The following is an 18,590-nucleotide window of genomic DNA, read 5'->3' on the forward strand; positions in this document are numbered from 1 at the left end:
AAATTGTAATATTACTACGAATTTGGATCAGGTCTAACTTTTTATAATTGAATAATAATTTGTCAATTCGACAACCTCTCCTATCTACATTTCGAAGCTCAGATTTTATAATTGCGGAAAAGCTAAGGGGACAAGTTCTTTTATGCCAGCATAAGTTGTAGGGAATGCCAACTCTTCAGAGTCAGCATCGAGAATCATGTCTAGGGGTCGTTGGCCTTCGCCTGGAGCCAGGGTGATTCTCTGCATGGCAGCGGTGTCTATCTGATTATTCTCAAGCAGAGTTTCTTGACCCCAGGATTGAGCTCCTCTATCTCAGCATCATCCTGATGTGCTGGATTTTCAATTCTTCGCTCAAGTCCCTCCACAAATTCTGCGTCTGCTTGAGAAGCTATGAAGGGAACAGTTTCAGTTGTATAAGTAGACAACCACTGTTCATTTAAAACTACACTATGTTTTCTATAAAGTTCTGTATTAGCTAAATACCTAATTGCGTCAGCTATTCTTAAGGGTCTTATGGTTTCGACCATGAAATCATGGCTATATTCCATTCTACGCTTTAGGTGGAGCTGTACGACCTCGGCTTCATGAAAAGCCTGTGGGAGGGATGTTACGATGTTACTTATTGGTATTGGAACATTAACTACAGCTCCTTTAATTGCACTGTGACGCTCAGGACCTAAAGACTTTATAATCATAAAAGGAAGACGAGGAGAAATGAGGCGTTCCTCTAATGGAGTGAGGCCTTTAAGGCAATCAGGTAATTGGGGAAATCTAGTCCATTTGAAATGGAAGTTTTGGTTTAACACCAGATCTAATTTTGCGGCAACATGTTTTGCAAAAGTTAAGCAACCGTCAGATGAAGGGAACTGACGCTCAACATCGAAAATCTCCGCAGAAAACTCATAATTGTCTTCAATTATGGTTCTAGGTATCCTACTTACTTGATGAGGAAACCAGAGACCTTTACAAGAAAGGCAAATTTTGTTGGGGCCCAGCTTGACAACTCTATTAAAATTCTCAATCAGAGCTTCTATTCTAGTGGGTCTGGGTGAATTCTCTTCCTGAAGACTATTCGCACGTTCCTCTCTATTATGGGCAGCATTTCGACGGTTTTCTGCTAATCTATTTTCAATATTTTCCCTATATTGGCTAACTCTTTGGCTAAGTCGTCTTGAGGCGTCAAATGCTGCTTGTCGCGCTAATAACCGGGCACTTCGACGCGCACCGGTGTTGCGCACCTGTTCAATAATCCTCCTAGTAAGATTATTTCTAGCCTGTGACCTATTAACCCGATCTAGTTCCTCTCTAATAGACGCCATTCAAGATCTGTCCGTCTCGCTGCCCTTAATGCCGAGTTTCGTCTTTGTTCGTTGGTCCTGTACATTGTATCCCGTCTACGTATATGTCTTCTTAAAGTGTCAGCCTGCTGTTCAGGCTCTCTAAATGCTAAGTCCGCCCGTCGCTCTCTCATAGATTCAGAGTTCTGAATCCGTTCTACTGTCCTGTATTCTACGTTACGCCTACGTCTCGATCGTCGTAAAGTGTCAGCCTGCTGTTCAGGCTCTCTAAATGCTAAGTTCGCCCGTCGCTCTTTCATAGATTCAGAGTTCTGAATCCGTTCTACTGTTCTGTACTCTACGTTCTGCGTCTCGATCGTCGTAAAGTGTCAGCCTGCTGTTCAGGCTCTCTAAATGCTAAGTCCGCCCGTCGCTCTCTCATAGATTCAGAGTTCTGAATCCGTTCTACTGTTCTGTACTCTACGTTCTGCCTACGTCTCGATCGTCGTAAAGTGTCAGCCTGCTGTTCAGGCTCTCTAAAAGTTACGTCCGCCCGTCGCTCTCTCCTAGATTCAGAGTTCTGAATCTGCTCTACTGTCCTGTATTGTACGTTCTGCCTACGTCTGAAAATTCTCAAAGTATCAGCCTGCTGTTCAGGCTCTCTAAAACCTACGTCCGCCCGTCGCTCTCTCATAGATTCAGAGTTCTGAATCCGTTCTGCTGTCCTGTACTCTACGTTCTGCCTACGTCTTGATCTTCTTAAAGTGTCAGCCTGCTGTTCAGGCTCCCTAAAAGCTACTGTTGTCCGTCGTTTTCTTCTATTTTCTGTATTGTCCGATTGTTCGTTTTGTCGATAGTCGGCGTCAGTGCGTCTCAATCTTCTGTGGTCTGTATCTGTCGTTTGCTCATGTTGCCTAATTCGCGCTGATCGTCTCCTTACTAAACGTCGCTGACTATTTCTAATCTGTTCGCTTTCCCTATACTCCTGATCAGCTCTACGATTCCTCTGCGAACTTGCATTACTTTCCCTCTCTTCTACAACATAATCGTTATTTTCCCTATTTCTTCTATTTCGTAACTGCCTAGAGCGTGCTCTTTGTGATGCAGACTGTCTACTAACGCATGGCATTTCTACAAAATATCTGCACTTAAATATTATAATTAATAACTATTAGTAATTGTTATATGCTAATTATATATATTAATTAAATCAAATTGGAAGAAAATTGAAAAACTTTACAAATTATTAATTATGAATTTTTACATACGGTGTTTCTCCTAGGGAGGGCACGATGCAAAAGAGATAGCATCGATACACGATACCCAATGAACGATTATTTCCCTAAAATATCGATTTATGTATATCGGTATTTGCAAAATAAAACATCGATGCATTCCTTAGCATCGGTGTCAATAAGATTATCAGAAAATGTCGCCCAAAAATCAATGCTGGGTGCATCATTGAGTTTTGTAATAAATTGTAATAAATTTAAAAAGAAAAAACGTTTCTAGTTACTATATTTTCAAACAAAGAAATAATTATTTATTTCCATATCCGATATATATTCTTGGTTTGACACTCCAATACAATCTATGTAATTTAACACAAATCTAATACTAAATACTCATACAATATTGCAATATTGTAAAATTATGCGACTGATTTATTATCAAGCATCGATATATCGCGTAAAATCGATATCGATAAGACCATCGTAAAATATACCTACAAAAATCGATGTATCGGTGCACGATCTATCGATGCTTTCAGCAGCATTATTGCGTAGACATTGGCGACACAGAATAAAAGCTAATACTCTGCACCAGCACAAAGTTGAAATGTCATTATGTTCACTTATCTTAATATCCCTTGCAATGCCCAAAATCGAAATACCGTTCAAATCAAACATTTGCACTGAAAATTGCGTTCTTTTCGTTTTGACTTTTACCGCAAAAAACCGTTACTGGTAGCATTTTTGAACATAACGGACAAATGCAAACATATATGTACATGTATACGTACACGTGCATTCACATGCATACATAAATACACACACATGTATCTATGTGTGTAAAACGAGTTATTGTTGCATTAAAGCGGCTAATAATTATTACCATTTATTAAAATTGCTTCTCGAATATCTTATAAGATTCTTTTCCAGTCACAATCAAGAACTGTTACGAATATTTAGTTAGTCTAGTTGGTCAACCAAATGAGGCATGCTGCAGCAGCCGTTTGTCGCCTTAATAACTTTGACAGGGGCGGAAGTGGACGCGGCAAAATTTGAAACCAACTTGATCTGAATTATTGTATATAGCATTAAAAAATTATGAGTCCCGACTGGGACTCGAACCGACGCACTACCAGCACACACCAATATAGGCGAGCATGTAGATATATAAACGCATACATACATACAAACGAAAGCCTAGCAGGCGTTTTTGCCCATACAAAAGTATTTCTTTAATAACATCCACAATTTTGATTTACAATTGTTGTAAATACGATTAAAAAAAGTTTGTAGCCTGAGCGGGCTCGAACCCGAGAACCACAACATGCCCGGCTTGCACTCTACCACCTGAGCTATCGCATTGTTTATGAACCTTTTATGCATACAGACATTAATATAGGCGAGCATGTATATACGTATACGCAAACATACAATACATATGTACATAGTAGGCGTCTTCGCCCATACAAAAGTATTTCTTTATAGTTATTATTATTTATAATTATTTCTTTCTAATTATTATATATAATTATTTATTTATAATTATTATTTATAATTATTAAAAATACGATTAAAAAAAAGTTTGTACCCCGAGCGGGCTCGAGCCCGAGTACCCCGAGTACCACATCATATTGGGATTGCACTCTATCAATAGAGCTATCGCATTGCCCTATGCATACAGATGCAAATATAGAGGCGAACATGTATATACGTATACGCATGCATACAAAACACACATAGAAGGCGTTTTTGCCCATACAAAACTATTTCCTTAATAACTTAAACAATTTTTATCTGATCGCAACCAAATTTTCATATCTACTATAGTAATTATTGTATATACCAAAATTCGCAACTCAAGCTCTAAAATTACGCTTGTTATTCGTTTTTTGATTTGCGGGGCGGAAGTGGGCGTGACAAAATTTGAAACAAACTTGATCTGCGTGCAAACATAAAAATGCTGTCGAAAAAATTATAGCTCTATCTCATATAGTCTCTGAGATCTAGGTGTTCATACGGACAGACGGACAGACACACAGACGGACAGACACACAGACACACAGACACACAGACACACAGACGGACAGACGGACATGGCTAGATCGTCACGGCTGTTGACGCTGATCAAGAATATATATACTTTATAGGGTCGGAGATGCCTCCTTCTAACTGTTACATACATTTCCTGCCGGCACAAAGTTATAATACCCTTCTACCCTATGGGTAGCGGGTATAAAAACTCTACGCTCATTTAAGCAATTCTCCCAGATGTGTCCAGGGATTTCGCAGTTCCAACAAACTAATTTAGAAGCAGTTCCTCGCTTTAATTCAGCTATCTCTGCCTCGACCTCAGAACTAGACTCTTCTTCGGGAGCAGTTTCTTCAACAGCATAAACTCGAGAAGTTTCTTTGGTCTTTAAAGATACTGACCGATTTTTCCCAACTTCCTGTAAAAAATTTTCGCGTTTTTGTACTAGACGACGTAAAGCGGATATAGAAGAGACTTTCTCAAACAATAACCTGTCTTTCATATCTGTTAGCAGATTACCTTGAATCATTTCCACGAATTCGTCTTCTGGAAAACTGACCGACAACTTATCCATAAGCTTACATATATTTTCATAAAACGAATCAAAGGATTTGCCAACTTTCTGTTTACGAGCTCTTATCTGTTCTCGAAGCTCAGTGACAGAACTCTCTCGATATTGCTCTCTTAACTCTTCACAAAACTCTTCCCATGTGAAGGTTTGAACTCTTCGATGGAAACGCCAAAACCAACTACTAGCTTTTCCATTCAGTAATAAATGAATATGTTTGTTCAATAATTGAAAATCATTGTTTAAGTTTTCTCGAGTGAGAATGTTCACTCTATATAAAAATCCTTCAACCGATAAACCTTCCGACGAACCATCAAAACGAACACCCCACTTTTGTAACATATCCGCAATTTTATGTGTAGTCAATAGTGGACCCAAATTGGTGTTACGTGAGCTTCTCTGGCTGGACGATAACCCTTCCACGGTTTGCTCTGCTGCTGGAGTTGCTACAATCAAACCTGAACTATTCATAGAAGCGATTACTCGACTCACCGTTTCTCTTACGATTGATTCTATATCTGGTTCTGGAGTTTGTATATTACGACGACCATTATTTGGTCTCGAAGGCTGTGCTGGTCTAAATGGTCTTCCTCTTCTTCGAGGTGCATTTCCCTTTCGTAAGCAGGCACTTTTGGTCTGGCCCCTGATTGTTGGGCGTACTACGAAGTGGAGGATTCCTCTTAGTACTTGTACTGTGATCAACATTACTTCTCGCTTCTTCATCGGCAGCCGACAACGCTTGCGCGGCGTCAAATTGACGTTGCAAGGAACGAGTAACGATTTGCGAGACTACGGGTTGATTTGGTTGCTTAGACAATTGCGATTGCTGTTTGGCATTAGGCGAATGATTTCCTACAACCACTTTCCATTCGTTATGACTAACCTTTTTAAAACAACTTGGTCACTCTTTAATACTTTTGATTCGATTTTCTAAACAATTTTTGTGAAACACATGACCACAAATAGTTATCGCACAAGAATGTGTATCTGACATGTGTTCACTGCAAATAAGACAAATATTTTCAGCCGCTTCTGCTGGTGGCAGTGGCTGAGGTTCTTCAAAACTACGTGTAACGGGCATATTTCAAATTTAGATTTCCATCGACATTTTTGGGAGACATAAATAAAAGGAGTTTAAACTTTGTTCCGACTCAACAGTGGAGGATTATTAATATGGGCTATTGAAACTAAACTTTGTCATTTTTGATACCTGATTACATCGAAGGCTTCTTCGTATTCTTCGGACAACGATACGCCTATGCATATAATATTGTATTCCAGAAGAAAGCGGAGTTACAATCGATCTTCATCAATGGGATACCAAAAAGAGCAAAAGTTACTAGAAACTAATAAATTATTTGAACTACTAAGTAATCTCAATACCGGTAATTTTGGTCGATAATATTCAAAGATTCAAATACTCGAATTCCGAAAATGTATAAAGAGGTATTACCTAAGTTGCTCCAACATTTTATAAGACCTAGCGAAAACAAACGAGCTTGGTATTGAAGGATGTAAGGCTCTCGATAACCGATAATAGAATTATACAAAATAATCCTTAAAAGATGCAAAGTGCGATTCGGTCGAGTAATTTCACATACGTAAGATTAGTCAAAGTCAGAATCGAAGACACTTTACTCCTTCTTCCTACTTCCATCAAAATAGGCCAACAACAACCTGTATCGGATCTTCCGATGCTGTTATAAGTTTCACGATGCTAAAGTTGTTGCTGCCCCACGTTGGGCGCCAAAAATTTATGTGACGTTGCCAGTCTCACGTTGGGCCGACAAAAATTTATGCGATTGTTGCCAGTCCCACACTGGGTTAGCTAACCATTTATGATGGCGTTGCCAGACCTACGATTGGGCGCCAAAAATTCTTCTGAATAGTCAGCCCCGGATGTGAGAAGACGGTTGCAAATATCATTCACGACCATCTCGCGTGCAAGCATATAGCGGAGCGGGACCCATTAGCTCTTTCGGGATTGTGGGGTGGGTTTTTGCTATGCTTTACACGAAGCCACGAAAACTTAATTATTATAGAGTCCCTCCTGATTCTAAAAGAACAAAATACATGAGTCGATTCTCTTGTCAATAATCCAATCCGACTCGAATCTACAATACAACTCGAACGGAGTACTACCAATATCTAATCAAAATAAACAAATGCAGGCACACTGTTGAAATTCGGACAAAATTTAAGAAGAGCAGGGGTGGTCTTATAAGATGTTAACTGCCACACCCTGGTCTATACCCACCCATCCATGGTCATAAGAAGAAACGGTTTTATGACCCCAAAACTATCTATAACTCCCCTTTTAATTTACGTTCCCATGTCTCCGGAAATCAGAACAAAATCTAGAATTTCATTTTTAAAGTCCAATGACTCAAATTTAACATCAGTATTTATTTATAAACAAAAAACAAAACCATTTCCATAATTTTGTTTATAGGGCAGTTATTTTAATTCAATACAATATTCATTTTTATTAGCAACTGCTACTACTCATTTGCCAATAATAAGAACTAAGAAAGAAGAAGATGTAAAAACTAATATTATTTAATAAACAAACAATAATTAATAAACAAACAAATTTTGGCAACTATTTTTGGATGCGCGCTTTTTGAAAAACAGTTTCATGAGATTTTTCTATTAAATTTACTATTTTTACTTTAAAATTTTTCTTTTCTTCTCAAATCATTTTTTTGTATTTTTAATATTTATTTTATTTTTTATTGTATTGTGAAATATTTTTGTATTTAATTATTTTTAATATTTATTTTTATTTATTGATTTTTAATATCTCAAACCACTTTTATCATTTTTATGTATTTATTTTTTATTTAATTATTTTGCAATATTTTAATCATATTTAAACAAAAAATTGTATTGTATTTATTTTTATTTTTGTTTATGTTTAATATTTTTCCTCATATTTAATATTTATTTATTTATTTTTGAATCCTATTTATTATTTAATTTTTATTTATTTTATTTATAAAATTTTAATATTGACTTTTATTTATTTGTTTTAATTCATATTTAATATTTATTTTTTATTTATTTATTTTTCTCTATTTTATTTATCATATTTAATTTGATGTTCATTTATTTAATTGTAAATCATATTTAAACCACTGTGCTGTACCAACAAACAATAATAATAGTAACAATATAGGCGGAAGCAAATCAGTAATAAATAGGTATAGGCCTGACCCAAAAGTTAGAGTATCAACCGACAGCTCATACGCTGTTTGGGAGCTTTCGCAACTGCGAAGAAGTATGAAAAATACAATGCAAGCAAAACTGTGGGCAGCTGCTGCGTGGCCGAACAGGCACCAACATATGTATGTATGTATGTAATTACATATGTACGAATATTTATGTTATCAGAACTTCTTTTATGTATTTTTATTCGGACACTCAGACTTGTAACTTACCAGACAGAACTCACGACGAAGGCCTTCATGATGTTGTTGCTGTTGGTGATGATGATGATGATGATGTTGATGATGATGATGATGTTGATTTTAATGACTGGTTATATACCTTATAGGGTATATATTTTTGTTTGTTTGTTCACACACACACACCTTGTTATAATTATTATTGTTTTGCACAGGGTTTTATTGTAGTTTGTTATTATGTTATGAGGTTATATTTGCGTGATTTATTTATTTATATATTTTATAATCATTGTGTTTCACGTTGGATATACCCTTTAATGCCTAGGGCAATAATGGTGAACAAAACAAAGCAAACCAAAAAATAGCGCAAAAAAAATAAGTGCCAAATCACAATTGATATTTCTTTTTCTTTTATCTTTTTAATAACTTCTGGTTTATATGTATGTCAACTAAATTATTTGATTTTTTAAAAGCAAATGCAAATCTTTTGCTTTTATTTGGGCTTTTACCCTTTTACTATTGCCTCTGTGCACAACTATTGTATGACCTTTTAACGTTAAACAATGTAATTTTGGTCATACTATTATTCACAAACTTGCACTACACATCTTCACTAGCACTGGCACTGGCACTGGCACTGTTGACTGCTGCGTCTGCTGCTGCTGCGACGAAGAGAAACGGCGAACAAGTGAAGTGGCGATTCTGGTACTAGAGCCTTGCGCGGCTCGGCACAGTGGTGCAAGAGTGATCTGCCCAGAGATGCACTGCACGTCACTGTTGCTGCTTTTTTGGTTCTGCAGGCGGCAGACCAGAAATATAAAAGTCTTCCGATACGAAATAGTCGGCCTCCGCTGACTAACATGCGCCGGATTGGTGGTATTAAAACCCACTTTAGGTGTAGAATTTTGTCTATCCGTATTATTTAATAACAAATAATGACGGCTTAGACGAATTTTCACAATCTACATATGAGGACCAATGTAAAATTTGATTATTTCATAGAAATAATTACCTTCGCTTAACAAGCGTAACGAGTTGGATATTTTATTTTGCTCAAAGCAAAAAGCATCGATGGATGCTGATGATGTTGGCAGATTATGTTTTCTCTTCCTTTCTGGTGATGCATGTGTTTTATATTTGTTTTAAAACACCATCAACCAAGAATGCATCCGTCTCTGATCGTAGTCCAATAAGAAAGAATGAGAGCTGTCGTTGCCAAAGTGACAAAGCTCGTCTCCTTCTCCTGCGATCTTTCGCTAAACAACTCACCACGGAGGGGAAATTTAATTTGCAGAGGTGTATTGTCCCTTTATCGTGCAATGGTTTGTGACTTCGCTAACTTTGCGCGGCAAATTTAAAATCTCAAGGAGAAAGAGATTTTACGCACAATTTTGTCATTTGCGACCATTACAGGTAGTAAAGTAGCGTCAGGTAGAGAAGTCAATATGTTGGAATCCAAGGCTAGTGTCGGATGTTCCTCGTTTGAATTTGGAGAACATCCTTCGTTAAGTTTTCCTGTGCTGGTCGACATTTGGGACAAGTAGGGCGATACATGTCTTTTAAGCCACAACCAAAACAGAAAATGCGACGAGTTTTTAGACAATCGTGATAACGATGACCAGATTCATCACAATTCCAACATTTTAACTTTTGTTTTCAAGCAAGGCACAGATTTCGTCATTCGATTCAGGTTCTGATACAGATTGATTATCAGAATCTCAATCATGAGAAATGGCATTGACAACTCTCCTAGAAATATTCTCACGCTGTCTCGAACGCGCGATTCTAAAGAAATCTTCGGGTCTATGGCATTCATATGCAGTAACTCATGCTTCAAATCAGATCTCAGATTATGTCTGACTTCTGTTATGATACCAAACTCCGACAACGGGTTTTGAGAGAATCTGCGATAGCCACCATCGCATCCAGAAAGTCATCAAATGTCTCATTGGTTAATTGATTTCGGTGTCTCATAGCCTGCTTAATATCTCGATCGGATCTTTGATCTTGAGAACGTTCTCGTAACTTATTACATAGCTCAAACCAATTCATATGACCTGCTGTCTTATGAAATCGCCAATAAAAGGAAATAGCAGAACCGGAAAAGAGTAAATTGGCAAATTGATACAACACGTCGAAGTTACCATTGAAATATTGGGTCGTAAGATAATTAATACGATATATAAAATCTTCGATAGGAAGATCATTGGCTGAACCAGAAAACTTAATTTTCCAATTAGAAATAACATTGGAAATTCGGTCAGGCCTATCAGTGGAGTAGTCACTCATGTTCGTACGTCCATCTGAGGCTCTTTTCTCGAATTAGAGTCATTTGCTCTTGGCACATTGTCAGGAATCTCGTTATCCCATTCGAGCTGTGACTCGTCTCGAGATCCTCTTCGAAAGGAAGAAAAATTCAAGTTACGTAAAGCCGTGTTAATTTGTTCAGACACTGCTGCAGCAATACTTGTTGTATGAGCTTCTAAAGAACTTGATATCATTTGTTGAATGTGATCCTCATTACTCACATTACTAATAGGAACGAATCAACCCGAGTCTCGCCTAGTTGCAGAACCAACTGATTGGCGTGTATTTTGGGTGTTTCTATTGATCGACCTAGTTACTGGACGATTTCTTGGAATAGCTCCGGCGGGATTATTACTCGCACCTCGAGATCTACCCAATGTGGTTCGTGAATTGGCACTATGTGTAAGAGTACATGGCTGCCTACAATTTGGACAAGTGGTGTTACCATTTAACCACTCTGACAAACAAGATCTATGAAATTTATGCTTACACCGTGTTTCGGTATAAGCTGTTTCAGAATTGACGTCGTTGCAAATAGTGCAGACAATGGATTCTTGGGCCACGTTACTTAAAGAAACTAAATACTTTGTACTACGCATTACTGCCATAATGAAATTTATTTTCTCTATACAATTTTTATTCGGAAAATAATATTCAACAATATTATTGAAATTCAGAAGATAATACTCAACAATATTAATTAAATTCTCACAAAAATCTTTCTTCCTTTATCCTTTTATTACTTGTTGCATAAAAACAAATATATATATCCTGCAAAACTTCTTAGTAATTGAACTGAATCTATAAACTTCTTCGATTATTTGATGAAGGAAAAGAGGAACTTGTCGAAATAGTCCAACAAGAGCGATCTAAATTTTCTCACTCATTCAAACAGAAAAACAAAACTTACAAAATCTATCACTTGGTTTAGATCAACATGAGGTTAATTCTAACATTATATTTAGATTCTGGATCGCTAATTGGTTGCGTAATAGATTTCGGGACTCAAGCCTGGGCGCCATTTTATTTATGTAAATGGCGACTCCATTTAGAGCGCATTTTGTTGTATTACGATCTCCGGCTCCACGTCTGGGCGCCATTTTATTTATGTAACGAACACGTCTAGGGCGTCAGCTTATTATGAGACGACCCGTTAAGTAGGCAGCAAACTGGAAGCATACTGTGCCTACATTGTCGACTAAAGCTGGGAAAGTGGGGTGGGTCTTTTTGCTACCTAGTAAGCCACCGCGCCACACAGATAAAAGAAGTTAGACAGAGTTAAGACGGGAACATACAGGATAGGCTATCAACCGATAGACCGATTAAGAAGTATATGCATTCAATATATAAATATGAAGAACTATGATGGTTATGTTCTTCTTCTTTACCCTCCCAACCTGTAAAAGTTTCCGGCTCTATGCCTTTACCCAAATTAAGCAACAACAAGTAATATCAGGTGCCCATTAGTTTCTAATTTATTTCGACTTCATGATTACTCAACGATGTTAAGACCAAAAGATTTCAAAAATACTTTAATGCATGTACATAACTTCATCTTATGCATTATTTGCCTATGATTACGTGGGGCGCTGAAATACCAAGATTCTCCTTTTCCCGAAATAATAACACTCGCGGTTTTTTCTTTTAATAAATATGAATTTATTGCAAACTTTTCGAGTTGTTGAAAACGCAATTGGGGGTGATTAAACCGATGTAAGAGAGGCGTAAATTAGAACTGACCATAGAGAAAAATGCCGACGGCATTTCGTCGATCTATTGCGCTGAGCCGCACTCAGCGGTGGTGAGTTGTGGGAGAGAGAAGCTGAGAGCACTGGAGCTTGAGTGCATTCTTACGCATTGAGCGCATTGCTGGTGAGCGAAAAAGCTTTGAGTGCTTTTCGTTCGGCGGAACGGAGGTGTGCCCTCACCTGCAATGCGCTCGCGTCAACATTCTCCCCTTGCAATATTGGGATTGCAAAAATATCAAACTTGGGAGGATACCCGGCAGGACAATATCAGGATAGATAGAGTGGGTGTGTCTTGGAGCGCAACGACGCCGTGCAGACTCCTTCAGCGCCCATGCGAGTGATGGAGAGGCCCAAGGCCCCTGGCAACGACTCTCTGATGCGGCTTACTGGACAACACGGATCCAACTCGCGCTTCGAAAGCCGCTGTCCCCATGTGTAGCCTGACCGCCGCAGTGGGGTGTATGCTCACTCCTTTGCACTGGAAAGTGCCGTCTGCGGGAGGTAGGCACGGGCCGGGTGCGTGGGTGAGTGGGCCTGTGGATGCCGGCCTGGGAAACGTTGACACAGGACGTCCTTGGTGGTTCTCCTCTGGAGGGTGGTCGCGTCGGCTCCTGGGCTGGCGCGAGGTTGTGCCGGGAGGCACGGAAACCCTGCGAGGAGTTACCGGTGCCATCGGTGCAGAGGAAGAATTTGTCTCGGTCCGGGATCGTTCGATGGACCGTCGAGCTGAAAGAGGTTCTGAGGGGGTCCTGTCACAGGAACAATCGTATAGGTTTAGTCGAGCCGAAGGTGTTGAAACAAATTTTGAATGGGGGCCTATTATAGGATCGATCATAGAGGTTCGTGCGACGGAGAGTCGAGCCGAAGGGACGAAACGGATTTTGAGTGGGGGCCTAATGAAGGCTTGAGCTTAGAGGTGCGCTCGGACAGTCGAGCCGAAGAGGTCGAAATAGACTTTAATTAGGGGCCTAACAAAGGATCGAGCTTAGAGGAACACTCGACGGACAGTCGAGCCGAAGAGGTTTTCGAGTGGGTTCCCGTCACAGGACCAATCCTAGGGGTTCGTTCGACGGACAGTCGAGCCGAAAAACTGAAATAGATTTGGAGGGGTCCTGTCACAGGACCAATCGTAGGAGTTCGACGGACAGTCGAGTCGAAAAGGACGAAATGGACTTAGAAATGGATTCCGACACTGGGCCGGTCAGGATCCAACCGAAAATAGTCTCTTGACCGAGGAGGGTCCCACAAACGTTCGGACGAGAGCCGCCGAGAAGAACGGATGGGAGGATATCCGCGCCTAAAAGCACGTCTATCTGCGAACTCTCATAGAACTTGGGGTCGTCCAGCGGGATGCTTGGCAGATTGTCGAGAATGGTTTGTGAGACAGCGCATGAGGGCAGTTTTCCTGCTAATTGCGGAAGGACGAATGCCGATGCCTTAATCTGCAGATCTGGTCGCAACGGGAGCCAATTAGGAATTGGCAATGCTTTCGGGGCTGGGCTGCTACAACTTGAGTCAGCCCAGAGACGTGGGCTTGAACGGATGTGTACGGCATCCTCAAGCGCTTGAACAATCGTTCAGAATGAAGGTGGCCTCTGATCCAGAATCGATCAGAGCCCGAGCTGTGTGCCGAACGCCGTGATGGTAGATGTGTACAACAGCTGTACTCAGCAGAACACCTTGTGTGTTAACTGCCAGGAAAGATTGAACATTAGCTGACTAGGAAGGAGTGGACTGTATACTAGGAGAGGGATTAGTGACTGTCGGCGTCGGGTTGACTCGATGCAAGAGTGTATGATGACGACCCTTGCACGTAAAACAGTTGTGCGCACTTGTGCACTTGGCCTGGACATGGCTTCGTGCGAAACAATTTAAGCACAGCTTCTGCTGCTTGATATGGTTGACCCTTTCATTGACACCCATCTGAAGAAAACGAGGGCACAATCGAATCGGATGGTTCTCCGGGAACAGAAATTGCAGGTCTGCGTCTTAATGGTCACAAAAGAGTTGACCTGCCTGGAGACGGGGCCTTCTTGGGTGAGGCTCTTGGAACCGTCGGAGCGTTCGTGCTGGATGACAACTCCGCTATCGCTTCTAGGGTGCGATGCCGCTCTAGAAGAAAAGCGTTCATATCAACCCACGTTGGAATATCGCTCTTGTTTTGGATTGACTGTTCCCAAAGAGAAAGGGTCAACTTGGGGAGCCTCGAAGAACACAAGAAAACCAGGATGCAATCCCAATTCTCTACGTTGATCTTCGAGTGCTCTAAGGCTGTCAGACACCCTTGAATGGTGCTCTGCAACTCCTGAATAGAGGAACCCGACTCTTGCCCAATGGCGGGCAAATTGAACAAAATTCTCAGCTGACTGTTTACGAGCAACCGTTTGTTCTCGAAACGCTCAGTCAAGCTGGACCACGCCGACTGGAACCCTTCATTTGTCAAAGGAGATTTTGACACAATGGCATGGGCTTCACCGCTGGTCTTGGAGTTGAGATAGAAAAGTTTCTCAACTTCCGACAGTCTCGGGTTCTGTATATAGAGGGCTGTGAATAAATCCCGGAAGGTGGGCCAGCGAGTGTAATCGCCTCCGAAAACTTCGGTGTCGCACGGAGGTAATCGACACCCTGTGGGCATGGATTGCACAGCTTGTGGTTGTACGGGTGTACGAGGGTGAGCGCCTGGGATGCGTTGGCTATTTGCTCACCTAACAGAGCTGCACACTGCTCGTACGCAGGATAGCAGTACTTGTATTTGGCCTGAACAGTAGGGAGCTCTTCTGTGGTCATCTCCTCAGACATGACGCAAGAGCAAGCCTCATACTCATTCTCGACCTTTTCCCATAAGGAACGCATCTGGTCCCTTCGGACTTGGCACGTATACAGGGAAGGGCTATCAGCCGAAGGATTGTTGACTCGCCGCAAAGTGACTGATACGATCAGTCGCGGCGATGAATTTCGTCAACGCTGTGTCTACTTTGTTTTGTGCCATCGGTTTTGTTTTGTGGATCGGGACGGAAAGAACGTAGCAACTAGTAAAAATATACCAAAAATACTAGAAAAATACCACAGGCAGTGCTGAGGTATTTTACACCCAAATGGGTACGGACTGTGGACACAGGCGACTGAAGAAAAGGGACGGGGCGGGGAAATTTCCCGCGACAATCAAACAGATGTTCGTCAAATGCAAGAACAAAAAAATGCACAGAAAAATACCAAAACACAATATGCTGGAAAAAACACAAATTTAGGTAAAAATTCGCTGGATGGAAAAACAATAAAAGCAAAAATATATGTGTGTGTATGTCTGTGTATGTTTGAACACTGGCTGGAGTTAAGCCCATACACAGACAATTGAGCTGAGCGTTGCTCTTATAGTACACACACAGAATATATGACTTGTAAAAATGAAAAGGGTAGGGTATGTCGAGTGCGACTACCGCTGCCCTGCCAATCTATTACTTCACTCGCAGAAGTACTTGCAGTATGTACTTATGTATGTGTCGGGAAACAATATTTCAGGAAGCACAGAATTGTTGCGAAGTTCTAAGTTCGGGGAAGTACAGAATTCGTGCGAAAGGCATAGCAGCAGAGACGGTGGCAGCCTCTGCTGGTGAGTGAGGTTCGTTGACGAGTTACCGAAAGTCGTGAGATAGAAACAGATGACGATAGAGGCTCAATCTGAGAGAGAGAATGCTGAGAGAGCAGGATTGAGCGTAATGATCGATGAGACTAGATTTAGTCTAGTTTCGGTAACGAGTGTGAGCGGAACTCGCTGTGCTGCCGCATCGATAATAAAACTTGAGTGACAATGGATGAAATTACCGGTCTTCCGACATCAGAAGTGGATCGCCTTCGCCACAAGAGCACAGCCCGCTCAATATATGGCAGCGCTGGAAGAGCAAATCAAAAATCTAATAGAAATTATAAAAGCCATGCAGGCGCCAAAAGCCTCGGCGTCAGATGGGAAAACTACGCATGTGACACTGCCCAAATTTAATCCCGATGGCGCTGGAACAGATGCATCAGCATGGTGCACTACGGTCGATTTAATCTTCGCAGATAATGTGCTGAAAGGCAGCGCCCTAGTAATAGCACTAAGCAAAGCGCTGGAAGGCAGTGCCTCGCAATGGCTGTCCCAGGTATGCTTTGCTGGCATCACCTGACCCAATTCAAGGAACTGTTCATCCAGAGATTCGTAGGCATTGAGACAACGGCTGCCGTACTGATTAATGTTTTAAATGGGCATCACGGATCTGGAGAAAGCTTTGCGGAATATGGCAGTCGCATAGTTACGCTATTATTATCCAAGTGGAAATCGACGGAACTGGAGGAGATTGCGGTGTCAATAGCGTTAGCCGACATGTCACAAATTGACAATAATTTGCTGCGTTGGGTTTTACGACGAACGTGGCGACGCGTAATGAACTTCAGCGGCAGCTGCAGGCTTACGCATTCAAGAAGCGCAAAACGAAAATGATGAAAACTCGTCAAACGCAGACAAGAAGAAACCACGAATGCAGTTGCAGGTAAAATGCCATTGTTGTGGAAAAATTGGCCACAAATACGCCCAATGCCGCGCTCGCGTGGAGAGCTCATTCTTCATCAAAGGAAAGAATCACAGTGGAAGCAGCGTGTCCGGAGTAAAGGAGCGTTCAAACATAAGATGATACAAGTGCGGTGAGGTAGGACATATTGCTTCTGTATGCCCCAAAGGCAGTACCAGTGGACACGGCGAGTACAAGGAGAAGCGCGTGGACATATGTCAGGTTCTACAGCCCAAAGGCTTATTCTATCAAAGGGGTGACACCTTTCCATTTTTCTTTGACTCGGGTGCCGAGTGTTCTTTGATAAAAGAAAAATAAAGTCACAAAATTGCTGAAAAATGATCTAATAATTTAATTGTACTACGAGGAATTGGCGACAATATTGTTAAGAGCCATTTGCAGATTTTGTCTACGGTCCAAATATCCCAATTTAATTTAGAAATTTTGTTCCATGTCGTATTAGACAATTATTTAAAGCACGACATAATGATTGGTCAAGATATATTTCAGCTTTGTTTTGGTCTTATGATCGAAACAGACAAATTTAATATTTACAAAACTAAGATTATTAATGCTGTACATGAAGATACATCCAATTTTGAAAATTTACCAACATAGAATTAAGTGAAATTGATAAATGTAACTAAAAACGTATTGGAAAAATATTCTGACAATTTTATAAATGGAATCCCAACTAAACGCGTAACCACAAGAGCATTAGAAATTCGTTTGATAGACGAGAATAAAACTGTTCAAAGGCGCCCATATCGACTCAGTGCAGATGAAAAGCTATTAGTTAGAGAAAAAAATAGACCAAAAGATTAAATCAAATGTGATCCGTCCAAGCAATTCGCCATTTGCAAGTCCAATGCTATTAGTTAAAAAGAAAGATGGCAGCGACAGACTGTGCATTGATTTTCGTGAGCTAAATTCAAACACCATCTCAGATAAGTACCCGTTGCCATTGATTTCTGATCAGATAGATCGCTTGCGAGGCGGAAATTATTTCTCTACTTTAGACATGGCCAGCGGATTTTATCAAATACCGATTCACCCTGACTCCATAGAAAGAACAGCATTCGTTACCCCAGAGGGTCAGTACGAATTTCTGGTGATGCCATTTGGGTTAAAAATGCATCTTCTATTTTTCAACGTGCCATAGTCCGAGCCCTGGGTAACTTAGCCTATTCCTACGTAGTGGTCTACATAGATGACGTGCTGATTGTAGCAGAAACAAAGGAGGAAGCATATGAAAGGTTAGGCATAGTGCTGAGAGTTTTGTCTGAGGCAGGTTTTACATTTAATATAAAGAAGTGCGCTTTTCTTCGCACAGGAATAGAGTACCTCAGATTCTATATTAAAGATGGTGAAATTAAACCGAATCCAAGTAAAATAGAAGCCCTGTCTGTTCTGTCGCCACCATCCACTGTGACGCAGTTAAGGCAATTCATAGGTTTGGCATCGTACTTCAGACAATT

General features: G+C 40.5%; 1 protein-coding gene across 1 annotated transcript; it reads right to left on the reverse strand.

Moving 5' to 3' along the window:
- Positions 1 to 1,635: 1,635 nt before the first annotated feature.
- LOC132797807 (uncharacterized) lies at positions 1,636 to 7,042 on the reverse strand. Its single transcript, XM_060809580.1, has 3 exons — positions 6,967 to 7,042; positions 5,058 to 5,294; positions 1,636 to 2,312 (listed from the first exon to the last, which is right to left on the reverse strand). The coding sequence occupies exons 1-3, from the start codon at positions 7,040 to 7,042 to the stop codon at positions 1,636 to 1,638; spliced, it is 990 nt and encodes a 329-aa protein (XP_060665563.1).
- Between the last annotated feature and the right edge of the window lie 11,548 nt (positions 7,043 to 18,590).

The sequence above is a fragment of the Drosophila nasuta genome, unplaced genomic scaffold (assembly GCF_023558535.2).
Source record: "Drosophila nasuta strain 15112-1781.00 unplaced genomic scaffold, ASM2355853v1 ctg22_pilon, whole genome shotgun sequence".
Lineage (NCBI taxonomy): Eukaryota > Metazoa > Arthropoda > Insecta > Diptera > Drosophilidae > Drosophila > Drosophila nasuta.

What these genes read in the sequence shown, in the direction of transcription:
- LOC132797807 (XM_060809580.1), bottom strand. Translation starts at nt 7,042, where the DNA reads ATGGTCGTGAATGATATTTGCAACCGTCTTCTCACATCCGGGGCTGAC. An exon ending in AGAATTTTTGGCGCCCAATC is followed by an intron (nt 5,295 to 6,966) that starts GTAGGTCTGGCA and finishes TGAATGGAAAAG; the next exon opens with CTAGTAGTTGGTTTTGGCGT. An exon ending in ATTCGTGGAAATGATTCAAG is followed by an intron (nt 2,313 to 5,057) that starts GTAATCTGCTAA and finishes ATTATGTTGTAG; the next exon opens with AAGAGAGGGAAAGTAATGCA.